Source organism: Asterias amurensis, chromosome 17 (genome assembly GCF_032118995.1).
Source record: "Asterias amurensis chromosome 17, ASM3211899v1".
In the NCBI taxonomy this organism is placed as follows: domain Eukaryota; kingdom Metazoa; phylum Echinodermata; class Asteroidea; order Forcipulatida; family Asteriidae; genus Asterias; species Asterias amurensis.
The window spans coordinates 12,175,923-12,197,597 of NC_092664.1; the positions used below are offsets into that span (position 1 = coordinate 12,175,923).

At 39.5% G+C, this 21,675-nt stretch overlaps 1 protein-coding gene across 3 annotated transcripts in view; it reads right to left on the minus strand.

Annotated features, from left to right (window-relative positions):
- The window catches only part of LOC139949982 (mucin-5B-like), a 173,162-nt gene that overhangs the window by 148,772 nt on the left and 2,715 nt on the right, over positions 1-21,675 (minus strand). For all 3 annotated transcript variants that reach the window (XR_011787603.1, XR_011787602.1, XM_071948595.1), the window contains exons 2-22: positions 20,057-20,100; positions 17,208-17,333; positions 12,560-13,105; positions 11,831-11,994; positions 11,090-11,246; positions 10,212-10,455; positions 9,797-9,843; positions 9,073-9,386; positions 8,664-8,808; positions 8,108-8,287; positions 7,506-7,673; positions 7,101-7,350; positions 6,430-6,723; positions 5,911-5,957; positions 5,052-5,246; positions 3,940-4,139; positions 3,470-3,577; positions 2,118-2,403; positions 1,664-1,887; positions 1,029-1,137; positions 305-540 (exon numbers count right to left, since the gene is read on the minus strand). Coding sequence is in view for 1 of the 3 variants with exons in the window: in XM_071948595.1 (XP_071804696.1) it covers positions 305-540; positions 1,029-1,137; positions 1,664-1,887; positions 2,118-2,403; positions 3,470-3,577; positions 3,940-4,139; positions 5,052-5,246; positions 5,911-5,957; positions 6,430-6,723; positions 7,101-7,350; positions 7,506-7,673; positions 8,108-8,287; positions 8,664-8,808; positions 9,073-9,386; positions 9,797-9,843; positions 10,212-10,455; positions 11,090-11,246; positions 11,831-11,994; positions 12,560-13,105; positions 17,208-17,333; positions 20,057-20,100 (4,084 nt within the window). In the remaining 2 variants the exon portion in view is untranslated. The remainder of the gene's footprint in view (positions 1-304; positions 541-1,028; positions 1,138-1,663; positions 1,888-2,117; positions 2,404-3,469; positions 3,578-3,939; positions 4,140-5,051; positions 5,247-5,910; positions 5,958-6,429; positions 6,724-7,100; positions 7,351-7,505; positions 7,674-8,107; positions 8,288-8,663; positions 8,809-9,072; positions 9,387-9,796; positions 9,844-10,211; positions 10,456-11,089; positions 11,247-11,830; positions 11,995-12,559; positions 13,106-17,207; positions 17,334-20,056; positions 20,101-21,675) is intronic.

Below are 21,675 nucleotides of genomic sequence, written 5' to 3' on the forward strand. Positions count from 1 at the left end.
AAAGAGACCAGGTGATGGCAGGGACTCCAGGAGTGCGCCCACATTACAATTTGAGGATGAGGCAGCCACAAACGCAAGTCTTTGCCAAAAGATGATGATGATGATGTATGATACATCTCTATACATTAGCTGAGCTTCTGTTTTCCCTTATTTCTCATTCCATGTTTTGGTGACCAGGTGACAAGCTGAGAAAGAGGTTCTTTGGTGGTTCTGGTTGAGTGCCCTGTGAGTCTCAGACGATGATGTTGTATTTTTTTATTGTATTTTAGTGGATAGTTCTGGCTCAAGATGAACAAAAGCTTACCCCAAAGTCATTCTTCTCAGCGAGCATCCTGATCTGATGTCCATCGTAGATAACCTCCACCTCCCTTGGGCAGGTCGTCCCGGGGAAACTGTCACACTCTACGTTGTGTAGGAGGACAGTGAATTGGGGCGGGTTACTCTTGTCCTGGGCAAGGACATAGGTACAGAGTCCCTGGTGGTCAAACTCCACACCGTTGAAGTCAAAGTAATGTGGATCACCATATCCCCAACAATCACCTGAATTAAGGAGAAACGGATTTTTATTTATCTATTTTTTGTTTGCTTTTGTTTCTGCTGTCATTTCTTTCATTTTGTTTTTGTCAGGTGAAGGAGAGATGGATTTAACATTCAGGGAATAAAGTCATAAAGTTGTTTACCAGTGAGAAAATACTTGTGCTTAGCCATTTAGACATATTAGAGACCATTCATTTCTGTATAATCATTAACATACGCCCATTTTTTTGTGGTAAAACACTAAAAAAAACAAAATAACATAATTTTTATTATTTTTTCAATTTTGATTTATATGGTAAAATAGGAAACTTGAGAAAATTCAAACGAGAAATTTCGACCAGACTGGGTTCAAGCAAACAAAAAATAAAACCTTCTAGTTATGGTGCACTCACGAAAGTTCTTAAAGCGGCAAAAAATACATGACACATGACACTTCCATCAAGGCTGTGAAAATTGGTTTTGGGATTGAGACAGAAAGTAGCGATACTTACAGATTTCTGCAGGGGTTGTTGGCTGCGGTGGGTGTGTAGTGGTTGAGGCTCTGGTTGATGGAGGCAATGTGGTGGGACTATGTTTGATATGGGTTGTCATAGTTGGGGCCTATTATGTAAGGTAAGAGAAAAGGTTATATTCAGTTAGCGGTAACACAATGTATATAATCTACTTTGCTGCGAATATTGGTTCATAGTCATTACGAAAAATAACACTTTGAAATTGCAATCAATATAATTTTTTGAGAGTTAGACTTTTTAAGCTCATTTAAAAATAATGTCTAGTACATGACTTGCTGATCACAAGTTACCGCTTACATTTGACTCCCTCAGACTATAGAGACAGTTGCTATGTCAAATGGTTCGGGGCAAGCCTTTGTATAACAACCTACAGATGAGCAGACCCTGGTACCATTGTGCCATATATATCTATTCAGAATTGTGTATGATGGTTGTTCACCGTCTCTAACGCAACTCGCACAAAAAAAAATGCCTCGACTCATGTGACTTTGAAACTGACTGTATAGTCTGAGGAATTCAAAATTAAGTGGTAACTTATGATCAAACATGTCATTGCACCAGACAATATTGAAATCTAACGTGCAAATGGCTTATTTGTGGATATATGGAAATACCTGGGATGTCGGCTGGACAGTGCTGGGCAAGAGGGTTGTTGGAACTTCTTTACACTCCTCCACGCATTCGTCGTTCTCTAGTATGGTGCCCGGTGGGCATGCGCATCCTTCTACACAGGTGTCTACGCACAGACCATTAGGGAGGGCAAAGGGGGTGTTCTCGCAAGAGGACTCGCAGACTGGTATGCAAGGCTCGTAGGTCAGACAACCCTCACACTGAATGGCTGTAAAGGGTCAGAATAACACATTAGCGATACAATGGATAGTAGCACCTTAGACACTTTTAAAGACAGATTGAATTTTAAATTGTTTCAAACAGCTTTTCAGTAGTTTTTTTTTCTTCCTTTTGTTTCACTTCCTTTGATTGTTCCCTCTTACCTCTGATGTTTTTTTTTCTTTTTAATTTGTGAATGATTAAGTCAGCAATGTTTATATCGTTACATCTGGTACTTACGACAAAGTTCTTGCGACCTCCATTTGATGGGTACGCCAAACTCGTTGCACTTCTGCGCATAAGTGGCGATGGCAGTACACATGCATTCACAGTCACCTCCAGAATCACATCCACAGGAATCAAAGACACACTTGTTGAAGTACGTTGTAGGTGGGACATACTGGTGGCACCGTGCAAAGAGGTCAGAGTTGATGATGCTGCATCTCTTCTGGGCCCAGGTTTTTCGGTGTGGGTTCTCTACGCAGGGGTCCGTGATGGGACTTGGCTTGCCGCAGTAGTCATGCACCTGGATGAATAGTTGGTTAGGAAAGGTAGTTAAAGGGAAGGTTTGGTTATCACAAATGAACGGCAATAAACACTTTTGATTGGAAGCTTACAGCATCTTTCACTGGTCAAAAGCTTTTTGAGAAGCATCTCACTTTGAAGTCAAGTGGTTATGTTAAAAAATATCAGTTTTTATGTCTCAAAATTTGAATCTGTAAAACTTTAATGCAGTAAAGCTTCTAATGTAAGATAGTGAATTCCTTTGGGATTATTGTTCCTGCATGTATATAATCTCCCCGAATTTTCAGCGATATTTCAAATATGAGACTTTTTTGAAATAGTTTAATTGTATACATTTAAATTTATATAATTAAAGCAATCGAAACGATTAAAAAAACTATGTAAACTTTGCCTTTAATCAGAGCATTAATCATTCTCTGCATGTAATGTAATAAAGGTATGATAGGATTCAGGCATGCAACTGCCCGTTGAAAAAAAAAAGAGGAAAATTTTCAAAGACACAACGCAAGTGCCGAGCGAGGCAGCCGAAACGTCACCGTGGTCAAGTGGTTAGACTGTAGGACTTGCAATCACAAGGTTGTGAGTTCGAATCTCCCAGCCAACCGCTGATTTTCACAATGACTAGAATGAATATTGACGTCTAGTTACTGAATCACAATTTCTTGATCTGTGCAACTCACAATCATAGACGTTAAACCAATGTTTGTGAGAGAGATTGGTTGTTGCCAGCTTGGTGTTTATATCCCCTTGTGGGAGTTTGCCGAGTTCCCTGCATGGGAAGATCATCTAAACCAACAAACAAACAAACATGATACCCACAATGCTGCCCTAGAAAATGTTGAGGTTTATTATGCTCTTAGGTGCATTGTTAGCATGTACTAGGCTTATTTTACATGATTGTAGGTGTACACTATTGTTGCCAGGCATATTAGGCTAAAAAATTAAAAAAAAAAAAACGCGGAATTCAGCGGAAGAGTTGCATGCCTGAGGATTGGCAGGGATAACAAACTAGAAAAAAAGAGACAAACTACTGCCCTCTTAGGCAGTCAATAGTGTGTTATATTTACCTTCCAGCTGTTACCAAAGTCATTAGGGTCAACAAGAGGAATACCACCCCCTGGGGGTAAGAAGTCATCCTCCTGCATGTCATTGTAGTTTCCACAAAGACCACCAACCTACACCCAAAAAAAACCAAGACACTTACAATGTATTATGAGGCCGCAAAAGAAAAGAAAATGCCACATCATTCCTCTTAATTTTAATGGTACATGTACATTTTTTTATTTACCTGTCCTTTGGAATCAAAGCAACCAATCAGTGGAGGTATTTATTGAATTGAATCTTTCAAGAAAATATTGCATTTAGTTTAAAAAATCTGTTAACACAATTGAATGTTTTGGAAACTTTTTTAGGGCCACCAAGGCCAAGACAAGGGGAAATGAAGGCCATGTTTTCTGTTGACTGCGTGTACTTCCAGGCTTGGTACATACATGTACTCTTTGCTTTGATTTGTCCAAGTTGAACATTTTCTACTTACACTGTTGAAGTGTTGACCGGTAACCTTCACTTCGATTCTTGTGGCTCGATCCCAGATGAGTGTCACTCCGATACTGGTGTGTACCAAGATATATAAGCCGGATTCAGTAATGGTGAATTCAGTCAGTCCACCGATACCGGTATCAACTTGAATTGGGCTACCGCGGACTAGACGAACTTTCTCTTGCTCGGGACCGGTTCCTATACAGTCAGGGATGAGATTTGACGAATATTTACAAATTCTGAAATAAAAAATGGCTTGTAGGCCCAGAATTTATGGCTCCGAAAGAAAACAGATTTCTGGCTTCACCAGAAATACAACACTATACCAAGGTTGTAGGTCTCGAGACTGGTTTTGCCGGTCTTAGCCTCAGTACCCTGAGGTCTCGGTCTTGGTCGTAAACATTTGAATCGTCTCGCTTTGAGACCAGCTTTTTGATTATGTAACACATGAAAATATTTGGAAGGAGGTTAAGGAATGAGATTTGACAGAATGTTGAAACCCCTAATTCTAGATCCCGAACCTCCCATACGCTACAAATCAGGGACATTATAAACTCCATGCAATCACCAGAAATATGAAACTACAGGTTTGGACACAATGTGGACCGTCTCCTCCTTTTACCTCTCTCAAGAAAACTTTAAGACTCAAGCAGAATTCAGGAAAAATCCTGAGGAATCACTTGTAATATCAAAGTCTTATATTGCGCACGTATCTACCAAACAAGGTACTCAAGTATTGTTTGAAGCTTTGCATGGTGTGGAGAAATAAGAAGAAACAATAAATAAATATGTATATTTGGTTTGCGGTAACACCATGTGTGTATCTACTTGCCAGGTAGAGTTGTTCTTAGAGAACTGTCTTGCTTTATTCTACTGCCGCGGAGTAGATAATCGGAGGTTAATAAATAAATAGTAAACTTGCGGGTACAACCATGAGTAAATCTCTTATGAGTGAGTGTTGGCTCTGAAAAGAGCCGGTTTGGTCTCGACGTTTCGAACTGTACTCTGCTCGTCTTCAGGAGAAAGGTATTGAAGGCGCCGAGTATTATACAAACTTTCATGAAGATAGGCTATTGCAGTGATGAATGTTTATTTCTGATGTATATTTACCTATAGACATTGTGATAGCTTTAGTACAGGTCACACCACCGGATCCACACGGTACATTAGCAACCAGGATATGGAACTGCCTAGCCTCAGGATAGTGGCTGTTGGTAGCGAGGACATAGTCACATTCACCCTGGAAGTCGTACTTTTTCCCATCAAACGTCTGGTAGTGAGGGTCACCCCAGGCTATGCAGCTCCCTATTGAAAAAAGAGATGAACATGTTATTTAATCTGCTCTAGAATTGCAAGGGTCGTGGGTTCGAATCCCACCCGAGTAACATGCCTGTGATATTTTTTCACAGGACTCGGGAAAGTACTGAGTATACAGTGCTAACACACATCGGTGTATGGGTAAAAACCAAAAAAAAATAAAAATTAATATTCTTTATCCCCGATGCTAATTTAACATCTATTAATTGATTTACTTGTCTACGGTTGCATGTGGCCACAGCTTCTGAAAATTTTTACCCAATTGGTCAGAGAAGAATGAAAAAATAAAAAAAACACCCTTTTTGCACAAGTATGTTTGCTTTCAGATGCATAATAAAATGTCAGCCGTCGATTTCACAAAACTCTTCCTAACTTAAGACTAATCTTAGGACTGAGAACGAGTCCCATCTCTGCACTGTAGCATGCAGACCTTAAGATTAATCCTAAGTTAAGACGAGTTACTTGTCCTAACTCGAGATAAGACGAGTCCTAACTCTTTGTGAAATCGACCCCTGACGCAGTAAATAAATAAACCAGAATATATAATGTCAAACGATTTGTAATTTACGTAACAAAATAAAATCATCAAAGATCAACTTGGAAAAGAAAGTGAGCAGGAATGTGGTCTTAATAAACGAAAGTCTCTACATACCTTCACAATACTGATTGTCACATTTCATGTCTCCGTTCTCACAGGTGCTGTTTATGGGGGATTATTGACAAACAGAAAAAAGAGATTTAATAATTTAATAAACAGAGCGTAAAGGGCAGAAAACAACTTGTAAAATTTGCTTTTGTTAAGTAGCCAACCGGGGGTTATAAACTCTGAGTTTAACTTGCCCCAAGGAAGTTTTAGTAGCCCTGATTTTAAATCTGTACATGTATTGTCATAAAGGTATCTTTCTGATGCATTAAAGGTAGCAATCACAACCAGTGTAAAAGGCAAATAAAGTTATACTCAAACAAACAAAAATAAGTTATCACATTTAAAAAAAGCATATTTCACATCTTAATCTTCTTAAGACATATGCGCATTTTAAACAAGTCGTTTGCAAGTTGAGAGGTTGTGTTTACTATTCTGTAGCAGTTTTTACTAGGCAATGTACACTGGGCTAGTGTTAAGGGCGAGCCCTGACGCCACCTATATTAATAATTTAATTCACCCGCTTACCAAACTTCACACCCGCATTTCACTTCCTCATGAGGGGCATATACTTCTCCTTTGTAGTAGCACGGACACTCAGCGATGGCCGTGCAGACGCCGTCGTGTAACACATATCCAGCGTTTGTGTCACACTCACAGGCAGGTTGGCATTCACCGTTAAACGGCGGAGGGTTGTGGAAGTTCTTGCATGTCGGCTGGCAGGAAAGAGGGAGGGAACACTCACTGTAGAACTGGTGTGGCGGGCAGGTGATTGGAGGGCAGGTGACATCATCACACTGCCAGGTACCGCTGGTACAGGAGCTGCAGTGAGAAGTGGATAGGTGAAAATGACAGAACTGAGTATACAGTGCTAACACACATTGAAGTATATAGGTAAATCCAAAGTTAATATTCTTTATCCCCGATGCAAATTTAACATCTTTTATATCAATTAAATTGTTGCAGTACCCGCTGCTAAAAAATAGGATTATCTACTGGGCAATCTCAGAAGTCTAGTTGGTACGAAACTGCCCTAGAATCGGGGGTTTAAACCCCACCAAGTAAAATTACTGTAATTTTTTTTCACAGAGTTTACAGTGCTAACATTGTCGTATATAAGTCTAACCGGACTTGTTACGTTAGTAATACCTAATAAGGTTTTTTTTAAACGCCTAGGCTAAAGAACAAAAAATACTCACCATGTCCCACAACCCTCGTCGATGAGCTCCCCATTTGCAAACCATTCATGATTGTTCTCACATGGACACTGCGATTCCGGGATGCAGTTTCCCCCAGGCCCAAGCACCTTGCCGTTATCACAGTGGCATCCCTCAACGCAAACATCGCGACAGGTCGCACCGTTAGCGATCGCATGAATGGATTGGCAGGATGCGCCACAAGAGGGCGCACACTCTGAATAGGACATGCCATCAACGTCACACGTGATATCTGCAAGAGTCAAAACATACAATACTGTCAAACCACATATATTTCTGAAATAATTTCTCATTTAAGATCACTTTGTGTAACCTAACATGTACATGATATAATGGTAGAAGAAGTCCGAAGTTTTCAAGTAGATTAACCAAAAAAACTCTACATACCACATTCTGAAATAGACTTCCTCCAATCCTTCAGTACAACACCCTTCTGTCGACAGTCGGAGGCGTACTGGCTGAACATAGGACAGTTGTCATCGTGTCCGTTGCCTTTACACACGTCATAACGGCAATCCTCCACGTATGGGGCTGGGTCCAGAACTCTGTGACAAGCTGTAGTTGGAATAGTCGCAAAAATTTAATGGCTTGGTTCTAATTGAAAAACAATGTAAAATGTTTCAGTTGGGAGGCCTTAGTTAAGGTACTTATACTCTCATTACTAGTGACATGAGAAGGGAAGAGCACACAATTCTATTTCATGTGCTCTTTCATCTTGAACTCTCTACCACTTAATCTTAGACCTTGTACTTGCACCACAAAATTCAAATCTGTTCAGATTTTGAAGGACTAATTTTATTGTGTCTGTTTTCTCTTTCGGCTTGTTTATGGTTGGTACTGCGCCTTGAACAACCAGCAGGGTGGATATGTGGGCATTACACACTTTATTATTATTATTATTATTATTATTATTATTATTATTATTATTATTATTATTATTATTATTACTATCATTATTATAATTATTATTTTTATTAACACTGACTCACCTTGAAAGACTGGTTCATTGTAGAGCTTGGTGCACTGCTCCTTAGCGATGATTTGTCTCTGTGAGAACATGGCGCACACATCCTGTGGTTCCTCAATGGGGGGTAGATCGGGACAGGTATCCCCCGGGAAGGAGGCTTTCCAACTGTTCCCAAAAACTATGGGAGAGCTCACTCTCTCTCCTGCGATATAACAATCCAATCAATATAAAATCCAGTTATATAGGGCAGTTAAAACCAGCTACTTTTACCCAACAAAACATAATTCATAAAAAATAAAGCTACATAGGTGTAAGGCAAACACTATTGCCCCTTCAGCTAACTTCGCCGGCAGGGCATAACAACACGGAGACCCAAATTCATGGCACATTACAGAATTCTGCACTGACAACCACTGTAAAGCATACGATTCTATGGGCCAAAAGCACAGTGCAGTGCCATTAAATTGCCCCCTGCTTTGACCCTAACCCAATTAATCCAAGTAAGTAAAGCTTTAATCCAAGCGAAGTCAAACTTTAGATCAAGAAGTCAAATTTCAATCCAACTAAGTTAAACTCACCCTCGGGTGTCAAGAAGTCATCAGCTTGGTGCTTGTTGAATGTTCCACACAAGCCGCAAGTTCTGTTAAACTTTGTTGGGGGAGCAACAACCTCTACACGGCTGTTTCCATCCCAACGGATGACCAAACCGTTGCCAAGTGAGACCTGTTATAAATCAATCAAAAGAACATTTATCTTAGTAGCAAGCGGAAAGGCTTGCGTGCGGAGAGTGGTACGAGTGCGGATAACCTGCGCACAGTATTTGTATGGGCGTCGTGCGATGTGATACACCAATTACGCACAGTGAATGCTGGTGGGTCATGCGATGTGATTACACACATTTAGATGGGTAGGTTTACGGCGTCTCTTTCAGAGTGAATTATGCAAGGAATAATGTGAGAATACCAAAAAGACAAACTATTAACTTACCACCGTGATCAACGACGTCGGCTTATCCACCATGATTCCATTCCCAACGTATGGCAGTGTATCAACGTCCTCACCGTTGGCCGCAACGCGGTGGTTCTTAAACAGTGTGACATACTCTTCGTTGTTTCTCACCGTTATCTTATTGGTGCACGTTGCGCCGTGGTGATGACACGGGGCATTCTCAGCGATGACTTCAAATGTGTCCTCGTCGTTCCAGCAGTCTTTGATGAGGTGGTACGCACACTCGCCCATGAAGTCGTAGCGTTTGTCGTCAAAAGTCTTGTAGTGTGGGTCACCAGTAGCCCAGCACACAGCTTTAATCAAAGTAATCCATCAAAGTTAAGTAAAGATAATAATGTTATTTTATTAAATTACACATCCAACAGCACAACAATGTCTCGACACACAATGCATTAAAGTGTGGGTCACCAGTCCCCTGGCCAGCACACAGCTTTAATCAAAGTCATTCATCAATGTTAAATGAACAAGTAATGTTTTTTTACTTTATTTAATTACACATCCAACAGCACAACGTCTTGTACACACAGCGTCTTGTACACACAACGTCTTGCATTGTGTGGCACCAGTGCCCCAGCAAAAAGCTTCAATCAAAGTAATCAATGTTATAAAAAGAAGCTATTTTTTTTGTTATTTTACTTTATCACACATCCCGCAGCATAACAAGTGCTAACAACAAAACTTAACGCATGAATTAAATACTTACTCTCGCATACTTTATCTGTGCATGTCCATTTTCCACCATCACAAGTGCTAGGAGTAAAAAAGGACAAGTACAGAGTTTATTAAACTTTTATCAGACGGTGCAAGAATAGTAGTCTGCAAAACACAACGGTGTTGCAAAATCCAGATTGGATACTATTAATTACAATCCAGATGGGCCCTTTATAATGTGATTTGGTCAAAAAAAAAAAGAAAGGGATTTCAAGCCTTGGGCCGATTTCAAAAAGAGCTAAGATTGACCTTTACTGCAAATCAATCGTACTTGCAATAATAAGTATAGTGTGATGTCACAATACAAATCACTATGGCAATGGGGACAATTACATGTAGTCTTGCGATGAATTTTATTGCTTTGTGAAATCGAACCCTTATGTAAAACTAAATCTGAGAAACTTTACCACTGATTGCATCCGTCAGAGATTGTTGATCCTGTCTCGTACTCGACTCCATTGCTAACACATGGACAGTCTTCTTCTTTAACGCAGTGACCGTCGCTGTTAAGGTAGCGGTCAGAGGGGCACTGGCAGCCTTCGATACACCCCACGGATCTCTCCTCTTCACAGTCCCCTACTGCTGAGCCACACATCTGGGTGCAGGTTGTACCGCAGGAATGATAGACGGTGTCCGCTGAGCATGTCCAGGCTTTAAATGCAAAGAGGAAGTATGGACAGATTTTAAAGGGTTTGTACAACACAAAAGCCCACAGATTTACATTGGAATGACAGACGATGTTGGCTGAGCAAGTCTAGGCTAAAGAGGACGAACGGAAAGATTTTCAAATGTGTGGACCATAATAAGACGTTTTGGGATATGGTGGAGACAAACACTTATAGATTTGGGTAAATTTGCTTGTAGACCTATACACCAAACAGTGCACTTCTATCTCCTATAGCGTTCTATAGCGTTCTCCTATAGCGTTCTCAACATATCTCAAATAGGAATGGTAAAACTTCTAAGATCAGTATCGGCACTAATGTGTGAGATAACACACTTGTGAAAATTTTGGCTCAACTAATCATCGGACTCACAAGAAAACAGTGAAAAACTGCTAAGTTGGACTTGCAAGATGCTTTGGAACTCAAATTAAACAGCTAACAAATTAAAAATAAGTAGTAAGTTTTAAAAAGAATGTGCTTGGAAAACACCAGGTTGCCAAATGACTTGTTCAGTTGTAGGGGTTACTGGCCCATTGATTAGACAACTAGACTCTGGCCGGGCTGCCAGTGGTCCCGTGGGTATAAAGAAAGGAAAGAGCACAAGACGTAGCATTACTTACGGCATAACTCATTTGATCTCCAGTCTAGTGTGACACCATTACGTGAGCATTCTTGGGCGTACGCGGTCATACTGTTACAGGAACACTCCTCCTGTCCGTTCATACAGTTACACATGTCTCTCTGACAGGCCGTTATGTATGGTGTCACGTCAATGACCTAGGAGTGAAAATAAAATACAAATAATGTGAATATTTCATTACGAGTTTTGTGTATTGAAAACCAATTCAAACATTCCATTGCATGGTTTGTGTATGGTGGGGTAGACCAGGGCTTGATTTCACAAAGCAATAAAAGCTATTGTAAGAACAAATTGTCAGCATTACCATAGTGATTTGACTTATGAAATCACACTTTACTTAGATCAATCTTGGCCCATTGTAAACTTTATATCTAAGGGTTGGGGCCTGTAGCATGTAGATAGAACTTATGGGATTTGAGGCATTGCATGTGGAGGTACCAATTGGTTTGTGGTAACACCATGTCAGCTCCAGTGGGAGTATACAGCCTGTGCAACCAACATGCGCTACTGAGCTAAATCAAACACAAGAACCATCTCTGCCCTCGAAGGTACCCATTTACCCCTGGGTGGAGAGAAGCAGATAATAGTTGAGTGTCCTGCTCAGGGACACAAGTGTCAAGATCGAGACTCAAACCCACATTAATTGTCAGTCTTCTCCAGCATATTTCAACCCAAGGTGGCTCTAAGACAACTGGCTACGTAGATGGAGTAAAAAACTTACCGAGTGACAACTTGTAAAACGAGCATCATCTTCCAGTGCTTTACAGGTAGCCTTGACAAAGTTGCCATGGTCGATAAAGTCTTTGTAGAAGTGAACGAGATGAGGCGGGATGAAGATCTGAGTGCAGAGGGTTGTAGGCGCTGGCACATCATCACAATCCTCGTCTGAATTTCAGAAGAAAACAATATTTTTAATAGATTGCCTATAGCTACTAGGTAATCTCAGTTGTCTAGTCGGCAAGACACTGCGCTAGAATAGCAAAGGTCGTGGGTTCAAATCCCAACCAAGTAATGTGCCTGTGATCTTTTGTTCACAGAGCTCGGGAAAGTTTTGAGTAGGCATACAGTGCTAAACAAACATTGGTGTATATTTGGTCAAACCAAAATAAGTTTAGATTTGTTGATAGCTAATCCTAACTAAAAATGTATCCCCTTCCACTTCAACCCAAAATCTTACCACTGCTTTTGCTTAAAAAGGTCAATTTGGCATTGTACCCCAAAATCACTCACTCACTCTCTTAGGTATACAGAACATTCCCATGACATGTCTTAGCAGAACAGTCTTGTGTCTACAGGACAGTCTACAGAACAGTCTCAAGTCGTGCTACAGAACTGTCACCAGCCTGAGTATGGTAAACAGTAAGCCCAATGTAGGCCTAATATACAGAGATCCATATTATACACAAATTTCAATTTAAGTTATCTCCTCTTTATAAGTAAATTACAATACCTTCTTTCCATGAAAGGCCAAAGTCATAGGCATTGTCATAAGTCCTGCCACCAGGTCCCTTGAATTCATCATCAGGGTTATCATTGTATACTCCACACAGTCCGCACGTATGCTGTCTCAAATCATCAGACGTGATGTAAACCGTCAGCGCTTCGTCTCCATCAAAAACAACCTTATACCCCAGACCGCTGGTCACCATGATGCTGTCTCCGACCCTCTCAATCACAAGACCATGTAAGGTTGTGGGTAGATCGAGGCTCGATGACCCGTGTCCGACAACGAGCCCTGGGCGTAGGTAGACCGGTGTTGTAGCATCACCGTTTAGGATGACCACAGTTCTGTTGCACACGTCGCCCGATCCCGGGTTGAAACACTCAAAGTCGTTTTGGATTGAGACACGGAAGGTGAACGATGTACAGTCCATGGCTAGGGTGTAACGACACGCACCAGGGAAGTTGTAGATTTTACCATCGAATGTTTTGAAGTGGGACTGCGACCACGCTGAGCAGTGGGGAGCTATTGGGTTTCCAGGTTGATCTGATATTGCTGTATTAGGAAAAAGGGGAAAAAAATGTTACCTGTGATCTGATACAGTACACTACATAAAGCCTGTAAGCACAAAAACTTGCTAAACACAAAACAGTTTTGCTTGAAGCAGAAACCGGTTGCCAGGCAAAATTACATTATTATTTTTATAAAGTTTACATTGTTGCGACCCACCGGCGGTTGGGAGGAGGGTTACGTCATCGAAACTACAAAAGGATAAACTGCTTACTAAGCAAAGAAATGTCAAGCAGAATTAACGCAAGCCATGGTCAAGTGGTTAGACTGCAGGACATGCATTTGCAAACAAGGTTGTGGGTTTGAATCCCCCAGCTAACTGCTGATTTCACAATGACTAGAACCAATATTGCATCTAGTTACTTACTGTTCAAATCAAAACTTATTGATTTGTGCAATTCATAATCATACATAGCATTAAACCAATGTTTGTATGAAAGAAATGCGACAGAAAAACAACAGTGAGTGAGTACCAAGCAGACAATTGCATTTTATGAAGATGTTTTTTTAATTTAACTCAACAAAAAAGACAATACCAGCATTATGAATGTATATTAAGTGTATGTGGAAAGTTTTGGTTGTGTAGTAATACTAATAATACGCAATGGAAACTTTAGACTAGTAAATTAGTTATTGATTGATGGCTAGGTTTAAACGCCATGCCCATGCCAATGGTCGTAAAACTTTCACCTATCCACGCCGAATTATAAGAACGTATAGCGTTAAGGAGGCCCAAAATTTAAATATTAGTTCCCTATTGTTAACTATGAGGCTCGCGGGGGAAGCCTTATTATTATACTCGTTTCTAGAAGTAGATTCAGCTAGCCTTGGCCACACAATTATTACACACACACATGAGAGAGTGAGACTGACAGTGACACAAAAGTAGTCACTGTCAGTGTCATGTTATTATATTATTATTGTTGTTGTTAGGTAATCATGGTAATGCGATCGCCAGCTACGCCGTCGGCAGGAGGGTTAATTACATGTACGTTTTAATTTGTTACATGTTATACTTATCGCAACTAATTGTAATGTTATTGTTAGGATGTTTCCTGTTTCTGAATCAACTTACAAGTTACAGAGTAACTCTCTGACAGCATTTCTAATCATGATTTCAACGAGATTGCCATACTTTTCACAACTTTTAACATTATAGATAGGTTCTTGTTTACATTCTTCAATGTGTACCAAGACTGTGCACATCGAGAAAGGATACTATACCATGATGAATAAACCACTTGAGGGCGCTACATAAGTTTGAAAGGCGCACACTTTTCCCATCCCAACAGCTTTCATGATTTTGGACCTGATGTACCTGCCAAAGCCATCGCCGCATGTGCCTTGAATAAAGGCTAGTTTTCCGCCGGAAAAATGAAATTCCAAATCATTGTTTACTTCCGCAGCTTAGCCTAACAGCCACACCAACTTTCGGCTCCCAACCAGATGAAGCCCGGTAAGTTGCACCATGGAGGAAGAAATTTCATCCATGGTTGCACCATAAAATAATAAGCTACATGTATATAGTTTTGAAAAAACGTACTTTGAACGGTTCTAAAGTGCGATTCACACGACACCAACTAACTGGTCCCTTGCTTAATTTTAGCATGGTTGTAATGTTTAAGAAGATTTTACAAGAGAACTTGTATAGCAGAAAACATTTCTTGTCCTTTTCACACACGAAGTATTAGCAAGGAACCCTTGCTAAATTTGCTCTCGTATGATGGGAAGGGGCTAAAAAAAGACTCCGAAGGTATTTGCAGCGAGTTAGCAATGCAACCGGTGACGTCAACTTGTGGAAAACCTTGATAGTACAGTAGCTCTATACCAGACGCGCGTGTGACGTTTTGACTACAAATAATATGAGATCCGTTACGTCAAATCACCCATTAGCATAGATCTAAAAATGAGTTATCAAGAAAAGATAGCACAAAATAAAAACATCATAAAACATTTACAGCAGACCCTATAGACCTAATAGCTGACAAGCGCAACTTCGAAGATAAGTGGGGCAATAAAATCATTATTGGCCAACTTGCATGCCTAAGCTTCAATCACGCGTGCTCTGCATGATATTGCACCCACGCATTATTTCAAGTGTCTATCGATGACAATAAATAACAGGCAGTTGCAACCAAGAATTGACAAACACAGGTTCCAGTCAACCACAGCTCAACTTTAACCGAATCATCTCACAGGACTATATGGCCTATACTCTCTTACCGACCCACCTTGCCAAGAGTTATTTAGTGTTACAGCTTTTTAAACTTGCTATCGGAAAAACTTGGACGTCTAAAGAGCTTTCGGATTTTTTTTCATGAAGAAGAGTAGAGTACACTTTATGGAAACGGTGAGACCAAACCGGCTCTTTTAAAAGTCAATACTCCCCCAACAAAGAAGAGAATTGTTAAAATAACTGTTGTACCCGCAGGTTAGCATGAATTACGAATTAAAGTGTCCCTTTTCTCGACCAAAGTTCCGGACAGTTAACAAAAACTCAACATGTGACGTCATTCGTGGTCGTTTTTTATGTTCACTATAGCAACGACATGGCTCGGTTTTTTTTCCATCTCGTTCAACAATAGACCTTAGTGATGATGACGTCAAAGTTCGTTTACCAACTTGCAGACGATTGGGAAAAGCATTGTCCGTGTAGAACTGCCAGAAATGCAGTTGGCCTACCCAAATACAGAACACTTAAGTGTTGCACTAGAAACCATGACGATACCCATAAGGGAGTCTGTGAGACGTCAAAATGCCCCCCCCCCCCCCATCCCGAAACGGTCACCCCAAATGGTGAGGTAAACGAAGAGATATAATTGGCTGGGAGTTGTGCACAGCGCGTCACACGCGTGCACGTTTCTATTAATTTTTCACCAACGATGGTGGCCAGTGCAATTATTGTCTTAAATTGAGAAATCCGAAAACAAATCACGAAATTATCTTGGATTGGAAGAAAAAGAATATGATTACAAAAATAAATGTGGCCCAATAACGTTTCGACGACTCTGACCGTTTAAAAAAAAAATATATTAACACCATGTGTGTACTTAATTATTTTATTGTTTTTAACCAATTGCTCTGTTCAAATGTGCTAACCCAACCCTTAATTTATGTTTGACGCGGAGGGCAATACAATTTTAAACATAATTCCTATCACAATAAGCTTACGTTTCGTTTTGTAAGCAGTTTGTGCAACGGCTCCTTATTATTTTCTTAAAGGAACACGTTGCCTTGGATCGGTCGAGTTGGTCTTTGAAAAGCGATCTGTAACCGTTTGTTATAAAATGCATACGGGTAGAAAGATGTTGTAAAAGTAGAATACAATGATCTACACAAAATATGCCTCGAAATTTCGTGGTTTTCTTTTTACCTTGTCGACTAACACGGTCGGCCATGGAGTCAAATTGTTGACTCCCATAAATGGCCGACCGTGTTAGTTCGCGACGTAAAAGGAAAACCGTGCAATTTTGAGTGATACTTGTGTGGATCATTATTTTCTACTTTTAAAACATCTTTCCAACCATATACATTTTATAACAAACGGTACAAACGCTTTTCATAGACCAACTCGTCCGACCCAAGGCAACGTGTTCCTTTAATATAAAAGAAAAATGAAGAAGAAACAAGAGAAGGTAACGGAGGAGCACAATTATTTTTGTCTTCGTTTCTGCGGGTGGGATTCTTGCTTATGTATTATAGATTTGTTGCACGTCTGAAATGTCTACATACAATAACAAAATTCTGGTTAGTACACACCTGAGAGTAAACATTGTCGAGAAAAAAAGAAGTTACATTGAGCTATGTCGTTATCAAAATTTTGATGAGCGTTTCCATTCAAACTGTGGGAAATAATTTTTATAAAGTAAAAAAAAAAAAAAAAAAAAAAAAAACTCAACCCTGCTGGGCATGCATCAATTTCTTAAAAGGGACACCGTGATGGACTCATTTCCGCAAAAAAAATGTAAGTTGTACTCAATGTCACGGTTCGGGTTCTGTTCTCCTGGACTAACATACCCAAGCTTCTAAACTTCGTTTCTGCAGGTAGTGATTCTATAATGTTTGAGTATAAGAAAGAGTGACTTACCCAAGCTTCTGTAGCTGATGGGGAGAGTGTCTCTCCTATATCGATGATGATGATCGTCATTCTCTCCTCCAAGGTGGGCGCTCCTTCTATACACTGGTTGGATTACATCCCTCTTCATGTCTTCAGCTAAAACAAAGATTGAAATGATGAACTCAGGATTATCAACCGGCTAGAAATCTACGTTCCAAGAATGAACATTTTCTGTCAGCAAAATACAAAGTATCACAAATACTTCTTGTGGTTCTCACAAAATGTCCACCAGGTTGAATCTATCTGATCAATTTTAACGTGGGGTTAAACCACAATGTTAATGTCATTCTTGTTCCTCTTTTAAAGATATTTATCATGTTTATGCGCATAGAGACCTAACAGTGATACGCGCTATATAAAATGCATAATTATTATACTGATTAATTTTGTGAACCTTAACTAATGATCTATGGTGAATATCAATCGTCCCTGACGCGTCGCGACGCAACGAACCGATACTCTTCAAAACTAATCGAAAAAGAAGCGTCTAAATTTGAACACTAAACAAAACCCACATTTTCTGCAATGATTCGGGGTGTTTTCAACAGTCTTCTTACAGTGGACATGCTTTCAACTTGATAACTTGTTTCAGGACGGACTTGTAAGAAAGATTTAATTTTAGTTTGTGAAACCGATTTAAGAGCAATTTGATATTTCACAAAGTGACATCCTTCTCAACGTACCCCGTGCTTTTGTTTCACTTCTTTGTGTGGGGGAAACAATCTAAATGGGGAGTCGCCTATACTACAGGGTGTCTCAAAAAAAGGTAATCTTACTTTAAAGGGTTTTTATGGCCAGACTATTATGTTTACCAGCAGAAAGTATGGCATCATCTTAAAGCTGAAACCTTGTGCTTTCCAATGATTTATTTGGTTACATTCCAGGGTCATGCATCAGCGAGCACCATTGTCTTGAAAATGTTGTGCAAAAATGCAGTTGGTTCACTTTTAAACCCTTGTCATTCTGGCCTTCAGACAGTGTTTTGTTCAACTTTTTGAACAAAAGTAGCGAATGGCACATTGCTTTTGAAATGTCAATCGCTTTTTGTTATGTGACCTAGTTTATAAATTTATATTCAAGTAATAGTTTCTGATAATGACAGCCCTGCTAAACTATTATGCCTGTAAATTTTTAATTTTTCCAGGAATGAGTAATGGGGGATTGTTATTGTGTTTTTTTCCCTTTTTTTTCGGGGGTGAGGGACTCTCAAAAATGTGCATGGATTGTGTATTCTGACGATCTAATAAACCTCTAAGTATGTGTAAAAATAGTTTAGCCTTGGTTCATTGATTATTTTGATCTTGGTCATAAAAAAAACCCAATCTTTCCTTTATTTATATTCGCATACCATGTTTGCCATAAAACCAGCCGATAAGAACGAAGATACGTCAAGAACTTCTGTCTGTGACGTCAAAAAAACCCGGAAAATACGTCATGGTTATCGCCATTTTTAAGGCGCATGGTCCAGGTATGTCGTCGGTAGATAACTTTTAAGATTGATGGCAGTAGATGGCTCGCGATACCGGGTTGTCAAGTAATCGATGTGATTTTATTTGCAGTCAATATCAAACGGATTAAAAAAAAAGGAAGATGTTTCGTAAGTTTACAGGTACAGATTATAACTAAATTAATTGGTAAAGTAGCGGTACGTAAAACCGGAAGTCTTATGGTTCGAATGTAATTGATTTGCCGTCTGTCTTTGTTGACAGAGAGCAGTTTCACGTAGACCCACCAGAAGTCCTGGGTTAGAAAGCAAGTAATTTACAAAGCGGCTTTGTTGGTAGAGGACATGAATAACTAAAACATTGAGGTCTAAGGTTCAAATGTTATCAGTTTGTCATCTAGCTTTGTTGGTAAAGTTACCTCACCCGAACCCGGCTACAGGTCCTACATATTATTATGTCAGTAACAAACTGCGAAAACCAAACACACATAACACCTAATGTCGTAATTTACAAGGTGCAAAGGCGGGGCGTTCAGAAGCATGACAGCTAGAAGAGCGGGCAAACCCTTCTCTTTTCGAAAAGTACACTGGTTTTTGTTTAAAGTGCGTTACACAACACACGGGACCAACGGCTTTACGTCCCATCCGAAGGACGAAGCAATGGTTCAGTGTCTTGCTTAATAACAAAAGTGTCACGGCTGGGGATTCGAACCCACACTCTGCTAAACAGAAACACCAGAGTTTCAATTCGGTGCTCTTAACAATTCGACAACTTTCAGCTAACGATAGCCTTGCACGCATGCACGTTTCATCAAAAATGGCTTTCAATGACGTCATAATTATGCCATCCTTCTATAGAGGGGGCGAGGCAGAGGTCTGGGGTGAACACCATTTACCCGGATCGCCTTGCGTAATATCAACAAGCGCTAATCCGGAATTACATGTATTTATCTCTTGATAGCAAACACTAAAAACGGATTAAAATTTCCCGTCTGGGCACCAGGATTACTGAGCATTGAGCAACATCATTTAATACATGACTTTTGTTTCTTTCTCTCCCTACCTAAGCGAATGCATTAATAGCTAAAGTAAGCTCAAGTTCGAGTGGAATATAGGACAAATTCATCAAATGTTGATTCTTGTACAGAACATAATAAATTGTTGCTGAAAATATTGGTCGGGCAAATTAATAATATTAAAAATTAATAATGTTTATTTGTGTATAATATAATTATAATTGTAACATTAAAAAACAACAATAACCAATTGGGGGTTGGGGTGGGGTTAAGATTTGAGGGTGATGGTGTATTGGGGTAATATTTTTTATATATTGTTTGAAATGTTTAACGTAACGGGGAAAAACAAGTTATTTTACCTTCATTAAAAGATTCCGTGTACCTCGGATAGTGCCAATGAGTCCTGAAAAAAAGAAAAAAAAAGGGGGAAAAAAAATCAGTTTTATTCACAAATTTAGTAGGCAGAAGAACAAAATGAGGTTAAGAGTTGCTAACAAACTTAGATATGAGTGGGACAATAGTATATTATTTTGTTTTCCGAATACAATGCAAAGAATAAAAAACAGAAAGGGCTTATTTTGGTGCTGTTTTTCTTAATAGCAACATTAAATGCAGTGTTGTTTTCTGAATATAATGCAAAGAATAAAAAACTGAAAGGGATTATTTTTTCTTAATAGCCACATTAGATGCAGTGTCCGTACTTTATGTCCTCTAACATTGCGTTAAAGAGTATACTTTTTCACGATTTAACATGTTGGTGCTTTGAAGGCACTCCCTCTGAAGTAACGTAGTTTTTGAGAAAGAAGTAATGTTCCACTAAAGTGAATTTGATTTAGAGAAGACTGGTCTATTTAACAATTAACAAAGGTGTCCAGTGTCTTAATGTTATAGCTTTCTTGTTGTAAAGAGCCTGAGAGCATTTTGCGCTATATATATAAATGTGTTTTGTTAATGAAATTAATATGCCGTCGAAGTCACACAAAATAGCGGGGATGTTTCGCTTTAATCAGTCCTGTTTTGTTCTCACGATCAAAGCTATTAAACAGTGTGTAACTCTCTGCTAAAAAAAAAAACATATAGCGACCGAGGCAAACATAACAAGGACATTATAATCATCTTTACCACCATGTTATGTGCATAAATGTGCACATTGTTGTTTCCAACTTCCAGTGTATGCTGGGCACACCCTTTAGAGCATGGTATGTTTGAAGAAGAATGCCACCCATCAGATATCCTGACAACGATTGATCAACTATATATTGTAAAGTGATAACATAGCCGTGAATGTAAATCAGTCTCAGTCATATACAATTTGAATATGTCAAAGTATTCATTGATATATTACTGTTACTGATTATATCTTATTGAATGCTGCGCTTAAAGAGCCTGGAAACTATTGGTAATTACTCAAAATGTATTATTTGTTAACATAACAATACTTTGTAAAGAGCAAAAGAGAGCTATTGGTAGTATAAAACGTTGTGAGAAACAGCTCCCTTGAAGTAACGTAGTTTTTGAGAAAGAAGTAATTTCTCACTTAAGTATACTAATTGAATTCGAGAGCTCAGCCTGGGGTCTTGAATTCGTCATCTGAAAGCACACAACTTGTGCGATGATGGCGTTTGTTCTTACATTGTTCTATGGCAACTGAGACGACTGTGCGGCACCATAATGTAGCCCGAGCCCTAAATGTAGCCCGGATAAATGTAGCCCCAAACATGTACCTTAATGTAGCCTCATGGTGCCGCACAGACGACTAATTGAGTTCACATTTTCACAGATTTCTTATTTTATGCATATGTTGAGATATATACACCAAGTGAGAAGACGGGTGTTTAACAATTACCAAAGGTATCGGGTGCCTTTAACAAAATACCGCATGGAGGACGTGTTGTATGCAAAGTGCGTGTTGTATGGAACAATAATAAAGCAATATTTAACAAGAAAGGTATGAAGGTATGTATTTATTACCAACAAC